The sequence below is a fragment of the Equus przewalskii genome, chromosome 13, assembly GCF_037783145.1.
Source record: "Equus przewalskii isolate Varuska chromosome 13, EquPr2, whole genome shotgun sequence".
NCBI classification, from domain to species: Eukaryota; Metazoa; Chordata; class Mammalia; order Perissodactyla; family Equidae; genus Equus; species Equus przewalskii.
Window position 1 is genome coordinate 35,123,129 of NC_091843.1, and position 20,182 is coordinate 35,143,310.

The window sequence follows — 20,182 nt, forward strand, 5'->3', positions numbered from 1 at the left end:
GATTGTCGTTAATGTCCTTCACCTCCACCTCCACATGGAAAACCTGCAGCGGCCGGTCCACGATCACCTCCAGGTGGATGCTGCACTCCAGGCTCCGCCTGCACAGCTCCTCGCGGTCGATGCGAGAATTCACAAACAAAATGCCATTCTGCAGATTTACCTCCAGAAGGTCCCCGCGGCCTTTGGACGCCACCCGGAACAGGCGCGGCACCAGCTCCGCCAGCTCCAGCCCCAAGTCCTGGGCGATGCGGCCCACGAAGGTGCCGTGTTTGGCCTCCTCGGGAACAGAGTAGTGGACCTGGCCGCTCCCCGCCTCCCCCGCTGTCAGGAGCAGAAACGACAGCAGCAGTCGCCGGGCTCCAGGACCTCCTGGCCAGGAAAACACCATTGCAGATAAGGAGATCTCTGAGGTAGGCCTGTCAGTTTTAAGTGATCGCTCGCCTGCGAACCTTTATGAGGAGTCTTTCTTTTCCGATAAGTATGTATTTAGTAAATTTTACCCAGCATTCCGGTCAATACGGAGTCGATTCTATTTTGTGAATGGTTGGAATCTGAGCGCGGAGACAGAATTTTCCTTTTTCACCTTTTGAGTGTACAGCGACATCATGTGACTGATTATGTAAGTACAAGAAAGATCCTGAGGTTCTTTTTGGTTTAGTCGCTTCCCAGGTCACTTTAAACTGTTTCAATTTTTGGATATTTTCATGGATCATTCATAAATGCCTATTTAATACATGTGGTATTAGTAACCGTGCACAAATAATTCTATTATACTGCAGTTTTGAAAATATTCTGCTGCCTCAAAGTCTATCATAAAATAATAATTGCAATACAGTATGTCAGAAGCTACTCTTTAGTTATCATGGAGAATAAAATAAAGAATAATAATGTACACCACTCCTGCCCTTATATTGCTCACAATTGACATTTTTAATGACTTTTAGCCCCACAAGCACTCCGTTGAAAGACTTTAGGAGAAAGATAAGAATCCCCTAGTTTACTAAAGCAAAAGAAACTAAAACATTTCTCTTAATATTTCATTCATATAAATTATTTTATTCATAAGTCTGCTAAAGATTAGACTTCATCATAAAGATGGAAGATGTCATTGTTTTTGGTTCCTTGATGCTCACATGTGATCACTTTTCATACAACTGCTCTCATTCCCATAACATGTTAAAATGAGGCTTGAGTATAGATTCTGGAAAGTTTTACTCTAGCAGAGGTAAAATGTTTCCATGTAAAATGTTGAGTCAAAGTCTCCAAATTTCACAATATTCTAAAGTGACAGTGGAGCACTAATATGAAAAAGATCTCATGAAATGTTTTGGAGCCCCATCTCATTGACTAAAGTTAAAAGAATATGACCTTCATAATGATCCTTTGGTTTCCCTCTAAGTCTTTCCCTTCAGGCCAGTTAGCAGTTACTCAGAATATGTTTCTCTTCAGAAAATCAGAATGCCTACTATGATGCAAGGGAGAATCATAAGACTTTTCATAATTTTATTCATTAATTCAAGGCCAGCTTTAAGGGAAAACAAAACACAGAAAGGATCCCACAGCTAGCTACGAACAAGTAAATATAGGTTTTACAAACCATTAAAATTCAAATCAAAATCTTTAAACCAATAATTTGTTGCCATTCCTTTTACATATAATAATAAAGGGAACTGAGATATGAAATCTTTACAGAACCAGAAAATAATAACCAAGAATGGTTCTACATGTATAAAATAACAACTATAAAACTGGCCCTTAATTAATCAAAAACACAGTCAAGTTTTGGTGTTAACAGACTATTTAAATTATCTAATATCACCACCAATCTTCTTCATTTTCTATCTTCCATTTTCAAAAAGAGTCAATGTACCATAATTGCTAAGGAACTTTATTGGAAAAGTAGTAGTGCTATGTAGTCCTCACACACTATTAGACATAATTAAATTATTATAAAGATAGGAAGATCTAAATTTAGCTTAATATTTAAATAATCTAACTAGAAAATAGGTTGAAATTATTATTTTACACCATAGAATGAAATCTTTAATTAAGAATAAGTAAAAAAGACACAATTTGCAGAAATTAGTCCATGTAATTTGGAATTATGTAAAATATGCACTGATTACTAAGAACTGTAAAAGTTATGATTTGCAAAATTTTAACCTGTACTTTAAAAAAATCCAATATCTTTGTTTATTAAATTTAAATAACCTTGAGTCATTCCAAGAACTTCATTTGTAGATAGGTAATAATGTGTGCACTACCTAACATACACATTTATTTATATTTGCAAATTTCATAAGTGATATGATGGCCTAATCACTTTTGAGTCTGAAATAGTTTGTATTTTAATCTGGTTGCCTATTTTGGAATAAAGAATGTTTTGACCTAATTAATATTGAGGTACAAATGTTCATGACCAGAGGTCCAAGACTTCAGCATGGGTCCTTGAATATTACTCCAAATGGTAAGCTTTGTGATTTTAAGAGAATGGCCACATATGACTTTCATGAGATTCTCAGAAGAGTCAGTGTTCTGCCACACTATATGTAGCTAAGCATCACTGAATTAGAAGAATGACCTGGAGGTAAATGATCTTTGCTCAAATCTTCAGATACAATTGTACCACATGGAAAGAAAATTTCACAAACACTAGAGATAAAGGATTTAAAAATAGGAAATTTAAAATGTGAGATGAATGAAACTGATAATTGTCAATAGGCTTCACTATAATAGAGTAAAATTTTTCCTTTCTAGATGAGTCCACAAAACTTAGGAAAGAATGCCAACTAGCACATATTGCAGATATTATAAGCCTATATGCAAGTCTTTAGCACGTTTGAATGACTTGACCAACATGAATAACTTTATTTGCCTACTTTACTTTGGAAGCATAAATCTGGGAGTTCTGTTTGAGTATGTAGTAGATAAATATCCATTTCATGGAACAAAAAACAAGGGGACAGAATTTTAGTTATACTACTTAAATGAAAGCAGCAAACTTGAAGGTAAGACTACATTTTTTCTGCAAATAATGTGAAAACAGGTTTAATCTTACCAGTAGAGGCAAAACTAAAGATTATTTAATAGACAATAAATGTATTATGGATGTTTAACACTACAGAAAAAGAAAGGTAAATCCTTTCAGACCTACTGAACAGAGTGTTGAATCTTTGATACAAGCCTCAAGTGAGAAAAGTCAAGCGACATAACAGTGTGAAAATATCAAGACAGAAGACTGTTAAAAGACACAGAGGATGAGTAAATTCAATTAATCCATAGTGATTAGCTACATTACTGAAGATTAGAGATGAAATGACGTGGATCAGCGAAAATTAGAAATTATTTCTAATAAAGTGATGTCAGAAGAATCATTCTTGCATCTTTTAACATTTTCTAACAAACATTAGGAGAAACAGGACATTTATTGGCTAAAACACGTGATTCCTAATATGATTAAAATTGGATATGTGTATCATTTGTATTTCACTAACAGACATTATTCTTTAAAACAGTACTAAAAATATAGAGTATATATTAAAATTTTCTATGAAATAAACTGGATTTCTAAACATTTAGCATAAGCTTCAAAAGAGGGGAAATCTTTGGAACTCACCTGCCCAGGGTGATTTGATCCTGCCTCCTGCCTTTCCTCTCCGACTTCTCTATCCAGACCTGGAGGAAGACTGGGACTAAAGGCCATGAGGTCAGTCTTGGGTGGCCCCTCCCCAGAGCACACCCTTTGCCGCCTCTGCTGTGAGTATGACCAGCTCCCCACCGCGCTGGAGCACACCAGCCTGGGCTTCCCCTGCTCACGTGCGCTGTCGCTGGGCGGCGCCGAGCACCGCAGCGCCACGTACAGCAGCAGCGTGAGCACCAACAGGCTGGATACCGAGCAGATGGCGATGATCAGGTACACGTTGACATCCACCAGCGCCGTCTCTGCGCCTGTGACGCCCTTCGACGCCCTCGACGAGGCCTTTGGCGCCTGGCCACTCTCCACCAGCGACAACAGCACGGTGGCCGTGGCCGTCAGCGCCGGCTCGCCGTGGTCCTTCACCAGCACCAGCAGACGCTGACGCGGCGCGTCCGTCTCGTCCAGGGCGCGAGTCGTGCTGATCTCGCCCGTGTACAGCCCCACGCGGAACGGGCTGCGCCCGCCACCCGCCGCCGGCTGCAGCTCGAAAGACAGCCACGCGTTGTAGCCAGAGTCCGCGTCCACCGCGCGCACCTTCGCCACCACGTGGCCGGCGCCCACCGACCGCGACACCAGCTCGCTCACCGCGCCGGCCCCGCCGGCCGCCCCAGGCGGCAGCAGCGCGGGCGCGTTGTCGTTCTCGTCCAGCACGAACACCTGCAGCGTCACGTTGCTGCCCTGAGGCGGCACGCCCGCGTCGCGCGCGCTCACCTGGAACTGCAGCAGCTCCAGCTCCTCGTGGTCCAGCGGCTGCAGCGCGTACACCTTGCCGCTCTCCGCGTGCACCGACACGTAGCTCGACAGCGCACGCTCGCCCACGCGCCGCTCCACCAGCGAGTAGGACACCCGCGCGTTCTCCTGCGCGTCCGCGTCCCGCGCAGACACCGTGAAGATGTGGCTGCCAGGCGGGTTGTTCTCCTTCACGAACACCGTGTACTCGGGCTGCGCGAAAGTTGGTGCGTTGTCGTTCACGTCGGCCACCTCCACGGACAGGCTGGTCGTGGCCGACAGCGAAGGTGAACCTCCGTCTTGTGCTGTCACCACCAATTTGTAGACCGACACGCTCTCGCGATCCAGAGCACTGTCCAGCACCAGTGAATAATAGTTCTTGAACGTGGACGTGATCTTGAAGGGGACGTTGGGCGTTAGAGAACAGATCACCTGTCCATTGGCACCAGAGTCGCGGTCGGATACACTGATCAGCGCAATGACCGTGCTAGGCTGAGTGTCCTCTCGTACTGGGAGAGACAGGGAAGTCACACTGACTTCAGGAGCATTATCATTGACGTCTAAGATTTCTACCCAGACTGTACAGTGACCTGCCATTGGGGGATTCCCCTTATCTGTAGCCTGCACTTCAATTTCATAAAATTTGTTTTCTTCATAATCTAAAGTTCCATTCACCCTGACTTCTCCATTATTTTCATCAAGTGTAAATAAAGGTTTTCCATTGGGTTTAATCGACATCAAGGAGTATGTTACCTCACCATTGACTCCTTCGTCTGGATCTGTGGCGTTTAACTTTATCACAAAAGTTTCTTTAGCTGCGTTTTCCATCAGTCTCACCTTATATTCTGATTGCTCAAATTCCGGATCATTGTCATTAATATCCAAGACGCGGACGAACAGCTGCACGGTGCCAGTAAGCTCCGGTTTCCCCCCGTCTGCAGCGGTCAGTAGCAAATTAAGCTCTGGAGTTTTCTCTCTATCCAGAGACTTCTTTAATGTAAGTGACAGTCTTTTAGTCGGCTTACTATGTGTTGGTAACTCTAAAGAAAAATACTCATTTTGACTTAGTCTGTAGGTCAATAGAGCATTCTCACCGATATCCGCATCAGAAGCTCCCTCTAGAGGAAAATGCGAGTCGGGTTGCTTAGATTCAGAAATGAACAGCTTTTGTTCTCTGAGAGAGAACACCGGCGGATTGTCGTTAATGTCCTTCACCTCCACCTCCACATGGAAAACCTGCAGCGGCCGGTCCACGATCACCTCCAGGTGGATGCTGCACTCCGGGCTCTGCCCGCACAGCTCCTCGCGGTCGATCCGAGAATTCACAAACAAAATGCCATTCTGCAGATTTACCTCCAGAAGGTCCCCGCGGCCTTTGGACGCCACCCGGAACAGGCGCGGCACCAGCTCCGCCAGCTCCAGCCCCAGGTCCTGGGCGATGCGGCCCACGAAGGTGCCGTGTTTGGCCTCCTCGGGGACGAAGTAGTGGACCTGCCCGCTCCCAGCCCCCCAGAATGCAAGGAGCAGAAGCGAGAGCAGCAGTCGCCGAGTGCCGAATCCCCTTCTTTGAGACCCGAACATCGCATACGACATTGACTTCCAAAATAAAATTCTTTACACTTATAGTACCAGAGACTCCAGTTTTGGGTTAAGAATCTTGCTGAATTTCTGAGAAGTTTCAAAGGATTCTTTAACAGTAGCGTTCGGCATGATGGAGTCGTTTTGTTTGGGGAGTTCCTGGCTGTTCAGACCAACCCTTGAGTGAACTATTTCCATCAAGTAAAGAGCGACACCTTGCGCCTGAAATTGTGAGTACTGTACACTACATCCAACACCACAGAATTCCACTTAAAGAGAAAAAATCGTTTCATGTGTTTCACGTTATTTTATTCCCAAAATAATATTTTGAAAGTGCTTATTTACAGAACATTCAGATTTTAAGTCATATTGAAACTGATGGTATGTGGGAAATGGCATTTTATTCTTGATCAACATCAAATTTAAATTTTTGTTCCTATATTTAATTTAGAGTTACGCAATTGTTCTTTTACTTGTCTACATAATATACACACACATGCAGAGTTAAGTTACAGGTACCCTTATGAAAAACCAGGGTTAAATATTTCCTAAAGATATTGTACCTCATATAAAAATATTATCAAATTTGAATTGTTTTACTTCTAGTCTCCCTTGTTACTTTGACTGCTGGGAAACTCAAAGACAAATTTGAAGTTTTAATAACAACTCTTTAGTCTTTACGTTCTGCATATTTTGTTCTTATCCATATGTACTTACCTTCTAGTCATATCTATTTTCCTTAGATCTGATTCTTTGTTATTTACATTTAATTGTGTTCTTGTTACAAGCAACTTTATATCCGTTGAAGAACAATAAGAAAAACAAAAATATATTTTCAAATTTAGCAGTTTAAAACATAGAATTCACAAGGGAAAAGTCTATTGATGTAAATAAAATTTGTATTTGACATATATGACGTCTCACATAAGTTGCATTGTGAGCAGTATAATATGAGGTATCAAAATGACACTTTATGTAATGGTGTCAATGATATGAAGAAGCAGTTTTCAACTATAGAAGGAATTTTATTGTCATTCAATGAAATAAATAAAAATCACCATGAAAATATCTGTGCCATATTGGTATTTCCAAGTCATCAACATTGGCCTTTGTATATCTATTCAAGATATATTCATGAGAATTGCTGACCTGTTTCTTGTTGAAAGAATTTTGGGTTTGAGATCATAAGTTCATCCAAAACAAGGGAAATGATTTCTAATTGTATCTCTTCTAAGTGCCTAATATTGTGCTAAAAAACAGAAAATAATCAAACAACACAACCAAATAGCAAAGAACTTTAGTGTTTGTGGAAATTCAATTTCATAAAATACCAAGTAGAAATGGGAATTGTTGATGTGAGTTTTTATTGCCCAAAGTAGCAATTTGGTTATGTGTCCTTTGTCTTTTCATACGGCCTTGGGATTTAAGGGGGGGGGGGGGGGAGAGGATACAATGGAAGTTTAAGAAAGTGGTTCAGAATAAATATCAGTAGGTTGAGTATTTTGTTGTATGATTTTGATGTTTCACCTCCAATCTAAAAATATTGCAATGACATATGAAAAATTACTAGTATATTTATCTGTATATTAATATTTTAATCTAGAATACACACACGTACTCTTGCTAATTCCAGATCTTGTTCCACTTTTTTCAAATTTACTCTTTTCCTGATATTATCATTCTATTAGAACTCTTATTAAAGTAAATGCAAAATTCATTCTTAAAAAACTAATAAAGCAGACTCATCACCTTTTATGACGTTGAATTCTGTTATGCATCTGTAAAACAATTAGTCACATGGGCCTCTAATTGGAATATAACATTAGACTAGATAACAGTAGATTTAACATGATATTTGAAGCCTGTCAGATTTATTTTGGAGAAAAAGAGGAAGCAACTGATCTCCAACCACTTCACTATGGAAATTGGGGGTTGAGATGTACATGCAATGTGGAGTCTTCAAATTATAAAATCACTTGAAAAGACCGAAGAACTTTGCATCTGACCTTTACTAAACCAATTTGGTTAGTCTTAAGTTCCAATTATATGTCCTTCTAGTCATGTATTAGTGTTGGTGGTTTAATGTTCTACTAGTCTTCATCATCCACTAATATTCCATAATAGATCTAGCACTATTATTTATTGGAAACATAAAACAGAGACATCAATCTTGAAGCCATTCTTGGAAACCCAGGAAGCTCTTTGAAATCAACAGATTAGAAGTACTATCCAATGTTGTACTAACAAAATTATAGGATATGCTCAGTGATGTTCATTCTACACTATCATGGCTTATTCAAGTACACTATTTAATCATAGATCATTTGTTCAGTTGGCACAAATCTCTCAGACAACAATAAGACTGAAGAAGACTGAATCCTAAAGGACCTACACAAACTCAAATATTTTGATAGGAAATAAATACCTTTAAAGCTGTTATTGAAGTATGCCATTTTGGAAACAATTATTTAATACTTTGTTGATGTTCAGGACCCCAGAAATAATCATGTTACCTCTTATATTTTTCCAAAACATTGTCCTTATTCACAGCATAAAAAGGTCAAGGTCATTTTTGTTATGTGTCCTTTGGCTTTGGTGTCATGCAAGAATACTGCAGTCTTCTGATTTTTGTCATATATTAAATGATTCTTCTTATTTATATCACTTCCAAACAAGTAATCTATAGTCCTTATAAGACAACTCAATTATTTACTGATTGAATAATGTAAATACCTATCTAAATGTAATCTTGATTAAGACAAATGATAATGATGATCATGAACTCTTCTGAGGAAAAAAATCACAACACAATAAAATTTAATTCCTATCTTAGTTATGGCATTGTACAAATTAAGCATGAAGATAATCATGAAGTTTTTCTTCTAAGAAAAACAGAAAGGGTTCACCTGTATACAGGTTGTGCTTGATTCTCCTAGCCAGATCCACACCTGAGCAGAGAAAAGATTTATTTAGAAAGCTCTACAATGAATAAAATAATGGCTCTGGAATGTAAAAGATATGCATTTGAATATCGCCTCTATCATGTACTAGTTGTATGGCAGTGGGCAAGATAGATAAATATCTCACAATCTCTTATCTTTAAAATTTGGGTAGTCACATGTGCTTTACAAGTTGTTACAAGGATTAAATTAAATTATGCATTTTAAGTCCTTTACACATGTCTAAGAAATAGCAAAAGCTCAAATAGTGGTGGTTTATTAGAGTTAGTGACCAATCTTTGCTCTTGTTCTATTCTATAGCTATGGATGAAGAGAATTCCAGTACCATAAACTAGGGCATGACTTTTCCTTTTCTGAAGATTTCCTAATGTCTGTCTTCATGGAAATTATCCTACTTTCTAGATAGAAAATAGCCACTAGTGCCTTCTCAGCATTTCTATTAACTTTACCCTATCTATGACATGGTTCTCCTCCACATATAAATATATAATATGTAATTTATTTCTCCACACAATACAATTAAAGAGTCTAATTTGTACATTGCAGCCAAAAAGAACAAAAGAAACTTCCACAACATTTGTTTCACACTCTTACACCTCTAAATACAAGTTCTCTGTGATCTCTTTAAAGAACACAATTTACATGAGTATAGTGTTGGGATGAAAAAGAGTTTGAGTCAAGTGTACCTAAAGTATATGACGTTAAACTCTGAAATGTGATAAACACCACCATGGTCAAGCGGGAGCGTCTTTATAGATAGTCTATGGTTGTTATGCTTAAATTATTTAAGCAACAGTATTTTGAAGACCAAGCAGTTTGGTCTTCACAGGCAGCAATAGCACACTTCCCCACATATAGGAAGACTCTGTTAAACTCAAGGCATAAAGAAGTGTGAATTTCCCTGCACTAAAATATTTCCATACAGCCTCATGACAGGTACCATGAATGCAATAAATATAAGTATAATCAAAGCTCAAATAAATCTTCCAGAGAAAATAGAGTTCAATAAATTAATCTAGAGGAGAGCAGCAATGAGTTCAACATGTAACTAGAAAAACAGACATTATATTAGGAAATAAAGTCTATCTTGAGCAGCTGAAGACTATGAAGACAATGAGCTTGAAATTATGAGAGGATTAAAGACAAAAAAAGTAAAATCATCCTCAAAGGTAAGACTGAAACTCCACCCACTCTCTCAAAGAAGCACGCCGTTGACTATAAGGAAACAAAATTGTTTATAAAATGAGCATGCCTCAACAGCCTGTGCCCATTAGCAATAGTCAAACTTATAGATTATAAGAAGGTAAGAATTTAAATGTTTTAATTTCAAATTCATGAAATTATGAAGTTATGCATTATTACGGTAATTTTGAATGCATAAACATAATGAGTGGAGGACATCAAAGGGAATAAGACAATGGATAGGAAGAATGAAATTGCTGCAAATTGAGAAGCAGATTTGTGCCTTGCCCAACCCTCCATTTCCCATCAGTGACCCCTGCCTCTTTCCTGGCTAACTTAACCTTCCTCATTTACAGGAAGCTTTGGCCATCTATTTCATTATTACTATTACAACTGTTATTATTATTTCTACCAACTAAATAATATTCCTGGGGTGTTCACGAAGACTGTGGCGAAAAGTAATAAAAATGGCTGGACTTCGAGTGTGCTTTGAAATAAGCCATCGGAAGAAAAAGGCAAAAATAAATAAATGAAGCAATGAACTTATAGTATTCGATGGTGAACTACTATGTGATTGACACAAAAGACAAGAAATACATCCCAGAATTACTGTACTTACATTCCCGGAAATCTCGTGTTGGTCTCCACTATCTCCAGAACTCCACCCAGGAGGAACACTAGGGCTGAAGGCCATGAGATCTGTCTTGGGCTGCCCCTCCCCAGAGCACACCCTCTGCCGCTTCTGCTGCGAATATGACCAGGTCCCCACCGCGCTGGAGCACACCTGCCTGGGCTTCCCGGGAACGCACGCGCCCTCGATGGGCGGCGCCGAGCACCGCAGCGCCGTGTACAGCAGCAGTGTGAGCACCAACAGGCTGGACACCGCGCAGATGGCGATGATCAGATACACGTTGACATCCACTAGAGCCACCTCAGAGCCTACGGCGCCTGGAGACGCTCGCGAAGAGGCCTTCGAGGCCGGGCCGCTCTCCATTAGCGATAGCAGCACGGTGGCTGTGGCCGTCAGCGCCGGCTCGCCGTGATCCTTCACCAGCACCAGCAGACGCTGGCGCGGCGCGTCCGCCTCGTCCAGGACGCGAGTCGTGCTGATCTCGCCCGTGTACAGCCCCACGCGGAACGGGCTGCGCCCGCCACCCGCCGCCGGCTGCAGCTCGAAAGACAGCCACGCGTTGTAGCCAGAGTCCGCGTCCACCGCGCGCACCTTCGCCACCACGTGGCCCGCGCCCACAGATCGCGACACCAGCCGGCTCACTGCGTCGCCCCCGCTGCCAGCCCCAGGCGGCAGCAGCGCGGGCGCGTTGTCGTTCTCGTCCAGCACGAACACCTGCAGCGTCACGTTGCTGCCCAGAGGCGGCACGCCCGCGTCGCGCGCGCTCACCTGGAACTGCAGCAGCTCCAGCTCCTCGTGGTCCAGCGGCTGCAGCGCGTACACCTTGCCGCTCTCCGCGTGCACCGACACGTAGCTCGACAGCGCACGCTCGCCCACGCGCCGCTCCACCAGCGAGTAGGACACCCGCGCGTTCTCCTGCGCGTCCGCGTCCCACGCAGTCACCGTGAAGATGTGGCTGCCAGGCGGGTTGTTCTCCTTCACGAACACCGTGTACTCGGGCTGCGGGAACGCGGGCGCGTTGTCGTTCACATCGGCCACCTCCACGGACACGCTGGCTGTGGCCGACAGTGAAGGCGAGCCTCCATCTTGTGCGGTCACTACTATAGCATAGGCCGACACGTTCTCTCGGTCCAGGGCGCTGTCCAGCACCAGCGAATAATAATTCTTGAAGGTGGACACCAACTTAAAGGGGACAGGGGGTGTTAGTGAGCAGGTCACTTGCCCGTTGCCACCAGCGTCACGGTCATTTGCACTGATTAGGGCGATGACGGTCCCCAGCGAAGCATCCTCTGGAACAGAGAGCGATAGTGAAGTCACTAGCAACTCCGGAGCATTATCATTGATGTCCAAGACTTCTATCAAGATTGTGCAGTGACCAAACATTGGGGGATTTCCTTTGTCAACTGCTTCTATTTGAAGCTTCCATAATTTAGTTTCTTCAAAGTCTATTTTTCCATTTACTCTTATTTCTCCACTGGCTGAATCTATTCGAAAAGAGGCTTCTGTATTAGGGGAGACATCAGTTGCAAAGGAATAAAGAATGTGGCTGTTTGAACCCTCATCCAAATCCGAGGCGTTAAGTCTAATAACCAGTGTACCGTTTCTTGCATTTTCTGGTAATTTTACACGCTGGACTGCTTTGTCAAACACTGGGGCGTTGTCATTTACATCCAGCACTGTGATGCACAACTCTGTAGTACCCGTCAGCTCAGGTTTGCCCCCATCAGTTGCCTTGAGCACCAACAGAAGCTCCGAAGCTACTTCCCTGTCTAAAGGTTTTTTTAGTACTAGTTCGAGCGGTTTTACCTGCTCATCGTTGTCGTTGGTCGGTACTTCCAGAAAGAAATACTCACTGGGGCTCAGCTGATAAGTCAGCAGAGCGTTGGCCCCGGTATCTGCATCGGAGGCGCCCTCTAGTGAAAAACGGGAGTCAAGAGCCCTAGTTTCCGAAATAAACAGATATTTTTGTGTCGCTGGGAACACAGGAGGATTGTCGTTAATGTCTTTCACCTCCACCTCCACATGGAAAACCTGCAGCGGCCGGTCCACGATCACCTCCAGGTGGATGCTGCACTCCAGGCTCCGCCCGCACAGCTCCTCGCGGTCGATCCGAGAATTCACAAACAAAATGCCATTCTGCAGATTTACCTCCAGAAGGTCCCCGCGGCCTTTGGACGCCACCCGGAACAGGCGCGGCACCAGCTCCGCCAGCTCCAGCCCCAGGTCCTGGGCTATGCGGCCCACGAAGGTGCCGTGTTTGGCCTCCTCGGGGACCGAGTAGTGGACCTGGCCGCTCCTCGCTTCCCAGGCTGCGAGGAGCAGAAGCGAAAGCAGCAGGCGACGGGCTCCCTGGCCATCAGGTCCAGCAGCTAACATCACGCCTCGCTTCTGCGAGTAAATCAACATTTCATGAGTAGAAAAGCATGGTCCTTTGATATCTTCCTTTGGAGTCTTCGTTCCTGAGATCCCAGCTGATGTTAACAATGTGGGTGTGTTTGTAGTCTTTAAGGAACCGGAACAGTCGAGAGTCTTTCTGGTCCGGGAATAATCTTAATTTTCTTGTTAAAACAATCCTCTCCTTGGAGAACAACGACATCCTGTGGCTCAAAATGGAAGTGTGTTTGTGCTTATACTGTTTCTTTCACTTACATTGCTTCTTTCCCGATTCCTTCATATTTGTCCATGTTTTTCTTTGTGGGCTCTTTAATTCTTTCATAATATATTCCTTGTGTATGACCACTAGCTCTTTAAAGATGGTTTTGTCTTACAAATTAGAATTCCAAGGAGAGTTTTATCTTGGATATAGACATCTAAGAGAATGTACTACTGCACTAACTATATTATCATGTGTACAAACATGAAAAGTCCATATTTTGAAGTTACTAATGACACTGTTTTTCAGACTTTTGGAAGCTTTATTTTGGAACGGCCTCCTATTAAGTTTAGTCATCAGTAGCACTCTATAAGCCAATTACTTAATCTTTATACTATGTTAAATTACTCTAAACATTAGTCCAGTTGGGTAGATGAACATTCTAGGTACAAGTTCTCTAAGCTACTACCTCAGCATAGCGATGTCTCAAATCAATGTTGATGTGCAAGATACTTATCAGTTTATCCAAAGACTTACTTGCTTTGATGATAATAACTTACCAAGTACTGACTCCTGGAAATAAAAAATATATTTATCTTTGTCTCATTTTAAAGCTTTTTTCTATTACTATATCTGTTCAGAATGAATGTTGTTGTTTCCATCCTGAAGGATATCTTAAAGTTGCATTATATTCATTGCTATTTGTAAAGATAATCTCTTTCTGACACACAAAAAAACCCCACTGAATCTGGAATTCAAGTTATGTTCTTCTGTTTGTTTATGTTCATTTTATTCTAGAATTGGTTTAAGGAGACTAGGGTATAAAGGATATGCTAAATCTCATTCATTCATTCGATTTTATTTTTCTGATTTTATCTCAGATACAAAAAAACATTGAAATTTGCACAAAAACTCCTATCAATTGCAGTAAAGTGTATCAATGTCGTCTCAAAAAAGAAAAAACATATTACTCATTCTCAAGATTGTTAAGGAACAAACTATCCAATATCTGAAATCCTTCTAGTAAGATACTAAAAAAAAAATTATAAGTGGTTACCCAAGGAAATCTTAGGTTTTATGTAAAAGTGAATGTCAGTCTTCATTTTGAACACTTTTGAAAATAGTGATTCAATGATTACAAATCTATGCCAAAGATTTATAATTCTAACTACTTCCAATTCTTTTTTTAATTGTGGAAGCCATAAATTCAAGACCAACATATTTGGCTAGAGAAGAGGAATAAATTTTAGCACATGGGGTTGACTAAATTCACAAAGAGACATGACTAAGAAATAAGCCTCTTCATGTTTGCCAACTGAAATAATCCAGTCCCTTTGGCAATGACTCCATGCTAAAAGTCCACTCTATTTCTGGTTTAAAAGGATTGCTTTGTTAATTAAGTATATATGAAAGACAGTTTTTAAAGACCCCAAATACCCAGGCTATCATATAGCCACATAACTATAATATACCAATAAAGGTATGGATTGGTTATTCTTCTTGAAACAGCCTATCACAAATGTTATGGCATCAAGAGCTAAAGAGTACTCATAAGTGGCCTCACTTTAATGCCATCTAATAAAGAGCATGTTAAACATGGTTATAAAAATCAAATGTTATAGTTTTTTAAAAAATGGACAAATTCCTTTTTTTCCAAGAATGTTAAAAGCAATCCTTGATTTGGGAAAATTTTCTGGTTTCATTCTAAAATTTTAGTCATCCTGAATTGAATGGAAGAAACTGCCCACAAAGTTTTAAAATATATTTATCTTAATGACAAAGTCAGAGGAAGACGCTGTCAGACTAAAATTAGCAAAATTTGTCTTCACTATCTCTCAACTTCTCATTCTGAACTCTCATTTCCTCTCCTTTCTGTACTTCCTCCTCCAAAGACCTTAGGATTATCATGCTGCTGGATAAAATGCTAACTTGTTATGTTAATATTTTTGTGAATATTTGTATTTTTAAAGAAAACATGTCCAAAGGAAGGCAAAGTTAAACAAATAGGACTAAACTGGTAAACACATAATTCTGTTTCATTAATAGCTCAGGTGAACAGATATCTTGGGACAAGACTTTTCTGCAGAGGGGCACACTGACATTGTAAAGGGCTGAAAGAGTGGGCAGATATAAGAAGAAGGAATATTATACACAACTTGACATACTCTGTATTAACTTATCACCTATAATCTCTAAGAGTTGGAGACTGGCCATGGAAAATATTAACAGGCAATTCTGGAAATCCAGGAAAATATTGAAGGCAATTCTGTGCTTAAATTCCTACCACAATTGTCCTTTTTGATGTTCCTAAACTTGAATAGAAATTTCAAGTTTTATTGCAAGCTACTTATGAAACATATACAGAATAAAAATTCAGTCTGCACACAGAAAGGAAAAAGTAATTTCTAAGAACCAGAGTCAAGTTGATAAACTAGTTGCATTGCTATTTGGTAACAATAAAATAAACAAAAAAAAAAGAAAAAGAAATCATAGGTATCAGGTAACAACCAGTTTCAGAAAGGCATAATTAATAGAGCAGTGTTGGCACCAAGTAATTTAATTCTCTTGCATTTCTGAGTCTAGATCATCCAACACAAACCCGTTTAAGATGACCAGAGAAGCTATTAAGCTAAATTGTACTGTATGATAGCAGATCAGTAGAAAACATTCTAAGAGGATAATTCAATTTTCTCTTCACAGTTCTTTTTTTTACCTATTTTTTTTTAAGATTGGCAAGTGAGCTAACAACGTTGCCAATCTTTTTTTTTTCCTGCTTTTGCTCCCCCTAATCCCCCCAGTATATAGTTGTATATTTTATTTAGTTGTGAGTCCTTCTAGTTGTGGCATGTGGGATGCCGCCTCAACATGGCCTGATGAGTAGTGCCATGTCCGGGTCCAGGATCCAAACCCGTGAATCCCTGGACCACCCAAGTGGAGTGTGCGAACTTAACCACTCGGTCACAGGGCCGGCCCCTTCACACTTCTAATATTAATTTGGACTTAAAATAATTAAAAGTAATTATTTTAAATCTCCTTGAAATTAAACAGTGTGTTCAAATGCTTTCCATTAGTAAACATAACCATGACTCCTTCCTCAAAGCGGAAGAGCTAACACTTGAATATCATGAGCAATGCCTCGTGCTGATAAAGCAGTAAATAAAGAAGAGCTGCTCGACAAATATGTAAATAACCATGAAATTTTCTCTTCTGCCAAAAAAAAGTGATTAATACACACAGGGACAGATACTACCACTACTGAAGTAAAGATTTAGAAACATTTTAAAATCTCAAAAAACACTTAATTTAATTCCATAAATTAGGACATTTTTATGAATGAACTTCCAGTGTATATACTGTACTATTAAGAATAAAGTGTAAACCCTGAATATTGAAGGTCTAGCATGCATTATGTCATGTTGCACTATAAATATTCTTCAATTAGAGAGCAAAAAGTACATTTTCACCATGAAGAGTGCTGATCAGAGCAGCCTTTTTCTTAATTTAATGGAGTCATTTCAAAATTTAGATTTGAAAATTAAATAAATTTATAAATTAAAGCACTAATATTGCAAATATCAGTAACATAAAAAAGATACTGGTTTGGGGGGAAAAACCCATCAAAACCAGCAACCTACATCAAATATTTGAAATGGAAAATATAAACGAATTCAGAATAAATGGCATATTTTAAAAGCTGAAATATCAAGCGAAAATTGATGCACAGGGTGTGATAGACAAAATATAAAATTGACTTTCAGAATAATCTATATTACCACAGGTATTACTAGAAATATTTAAGGTATTCTGGAATACACTATATAGACAAAAGCATGAAGATATTCCGAGACATATATTTGAGGGGAAAAAATGTTGAAACAAAATATTATTCTCAAAGCATAATATGAAAAAAAAAGGGTATAACCCACCTTCCTAGAAGGGTCCCCTCCAATAGACTGTTCTTCCACTTCCGCATCTAGTACTGAACACGGTGGGAGGCTGGGACTGAAGGCCATGAGATCCGCCTTGGGTGGCCCCTCCCCAGAGCACACCTTCTGCCGCCTCTGCTGTGAATAAGACCAGCTCTCCACCGCTCCAGAGCACACCAACCTGGGCTTCCCTGGCCCGCACGCGCCTTCGATGGGCGGCGCCGAGCACCGCAGCGCCACGTACAGCAGCAGCGTGAGCACCAACAGGCTGGACACCGCGCAAATGGCGATGATCAGATACACATTGACATCCACCAGCGCCGTCTCTGCGGTGCCCGCCGACGTCCGTGACGAGGTCTTCGGAGCCTGGCCACTCTCCACCAGAGACAGCAGCACGGTGGCCGTGGCCGTCAGCGCCGGCTCGCCGTGGTCCTTCACCAGCACCAGCAGGCGCTGGCGCGGCGCGTCTGCCTCATCCAGGGCGCGAGTCGTGCTGATCTCGCCCGTGTACAGCCCCACGCGGAACGGGCTGCGCCCGCCACCCGCCGCCAGCTGCAGCTCGAAAGACAGCCACGCGTTGTAGCCAGAGTCCGCGTCCACCGCGCGCACCTTCGCCACCACGTGGCCCGCGCCCACCGACCGCGACACCAGCTCGCTCACCGCGCTGGCCCCGCCGCCCGCCCCAGGCGGCAGCAGCGCGGGCGCGTTGTCGTTCTCGTCCAGCACGAACACCTGCAGCGTCACGTTGCTGCCCAGAGGCGGCACGCCCGCGTCGCGCGCGCTCACCTGGAACTGCAGCAGCTCCAGCTCCTCGTGGTCCAGCGGCTGCAGCGCGTACACCTTGCCGCTCTCCGCGTGCACCGACACGTAGCTCGACAGCGCACGCTCGCCCACGCGCCGCTCCACCAGCGAGTAGGACACCCGCGCGTTCTCCTGCGCGTCCGCGTCCCGCGCAGACACCGTGAAGATGTGGCTGCCAGGCGGGTTGTTCTCCTTCACGAACACCGTGTACTCGGGCTGCGCGAACGAAGGCGCGTTGTCGTTCACATCGGCCACCTCCACGGACACGCTGGCCGTGGCCGACAGTGAAGGCGAGCCCCCGTCCCGCGCTGTCACCACTGCCTCGTAGTTCGCCACGCTCTCCCGATCCAGGGCGCTATCCAGCACGAGCGAATAGTAATTTTTGAAGGTGGACACCAGCTTGAAGGGGACATAAGGAGGTGTTAGTGAGCAGGTCACCTGTCCGTTGGCGCCAGAGTCACGGTCGGAAACGCTGATCAGGGCGATGACAGTGCCCACCTGAGCATCCTCTCGCACAGGGAGAGCCACAGAAGTGACAACCACCTCAGGTGAATTATCATTTTCATCTAGGATTTCCACTAGGACGGTGCAGTGACCAGCCATAGGTGGGTTTCCTTTATCTGTAACATCTACATGAATTTCGTAAGTGTTGCTATCCTCAAAGTCAATAGTATCATTTAATCTTATTTCTCCCGTCCTTTCATTCATTAGAAATTTTCTTCTTAAGCTGAGTGGGACCAAAGAGCTAAATGAATATAGCATTTCTTTGTTTAACCCTTCATCCGCGTCAGAAGCGTTTAGCCATATTACCAACGTTTGGTTCGCTGAATTTTCATACATCTTTACTTCATAAACGGATCGGTCAAATACCGGGGCATTATCATTGGCATCCAACACTAGGATCAGCAGAGTAACAGATCCTATAAGTTCAGGTTTGCCTCCGTCAGTTGCCGTTAATAGTAACCGAAGCTGAGTATTTTCTTCGCGATCTAGCAGTTTTCGTAGAACAAGCACTGGGTGTTTGCCTTTGTCTTTTTTATTTATAATATCAAGAATGAAAAACTCATTTGGACTGAGCCTGTAAGTAAGCATTGCGTTCTCTCCAACATCCGCGTCAGATGCGCCTTCTAGCGGAAACCGAGAGTCAAGCAGTCGAGATTCGGGTATTGAGAGCTTTTGTTCTGAGACGGAGAAGACCGGCGGGTTGTCGTTAATATCTTTCACTTCCACCTCCACATGGAAAACCTGCAGCGGCCGGTCCACGATCACCTCCAGGTGGATGCTGCACTCCAGGCTCCGCCCGCACAGCTCCTCGCGGTCGATCCGAGAATTCACAAACAAAATGCCGTTCTGCAGATTTACCTCCAGAAGGTCCCCGCGGCCTTTGGACGCCACCCGGAACAGGCGCGGCACCAGCTCCGCCAGCTCCAGCCCCAGGTCCTGGGCGATGCGGCCCACGAAGGTGCCGTGTTTGGCCTCCTCAGGGACCGAGTAGTGGACCTGGCCGCTCCCCACCTGCCCCGTTGCGATGAGCAGAAGCGAGAGAAGCAGGCACCAGGCTCTCGGGCCGCTGGGTCTATAGACCAACATCACACTTTTCTCCTGTTTTACAAATCGATGGATCGGCGGTCTAGAACACACACACGTCCCGAGTTTTCCTATTTGGTTTCTCACATCCAATTTTATGGAAATGGCTGAGATCTCAGAATGTAGCGCCTTCCTAGTCCTTGAGAAACACGGGATTATGCCTTTGTTCCGAAAAGCCATTTTGTGGAAGACAGCGACATCGAGTGGCTTAATGTGTAAGTACAATTCCATGAGTTTAAAAACTTTCCTTTCATTCCTTTTAATTCTATTTTTACGTATTTGTATCTGTCTGGACTTCGTCTTTTTCGTGTATAATAATAATCATCGTCCATCCATAGTGCAGCATTTTTGAATGTAGTATCTCAGAGAAGTAACTCCTTCCCTAATCATGGTTATCACTGGCTAATTTTGAAAATATCCTTAATATTTGTATAGTACTGAGTACTAGTATTTTGCTGGTAACAAGTTTAGGTCTTTTCAAGTTCTAACACTTAATTC

At 42.5% G+C, this 20,182-nt stretch overlaps 1 protein-coding gene across 1 annotated transcript in view; it reads right to left on the reverse strand.

Moving 5' to 3' along the window:
- LOC103563329 (protocadherin alpha-9) overlaps nucleotides 1-20,182 on the reverse strand; it is a 130,189-nt gene that overhangs the window by 101,297 nt on the left and 8,710 nt on the right. The window contains exon 2 of the mRNA XM_070571745.1: nucleotides 17,297-19,996. Within this exon, the coding sequence (XP_070427846.1) occupies nucleotides 17,297-19,996 (2,700 nt within the window). The remainder of the gene's footprint in view (nucleotides 1-17,296; nucleotides 19,997-20,182) is intronic.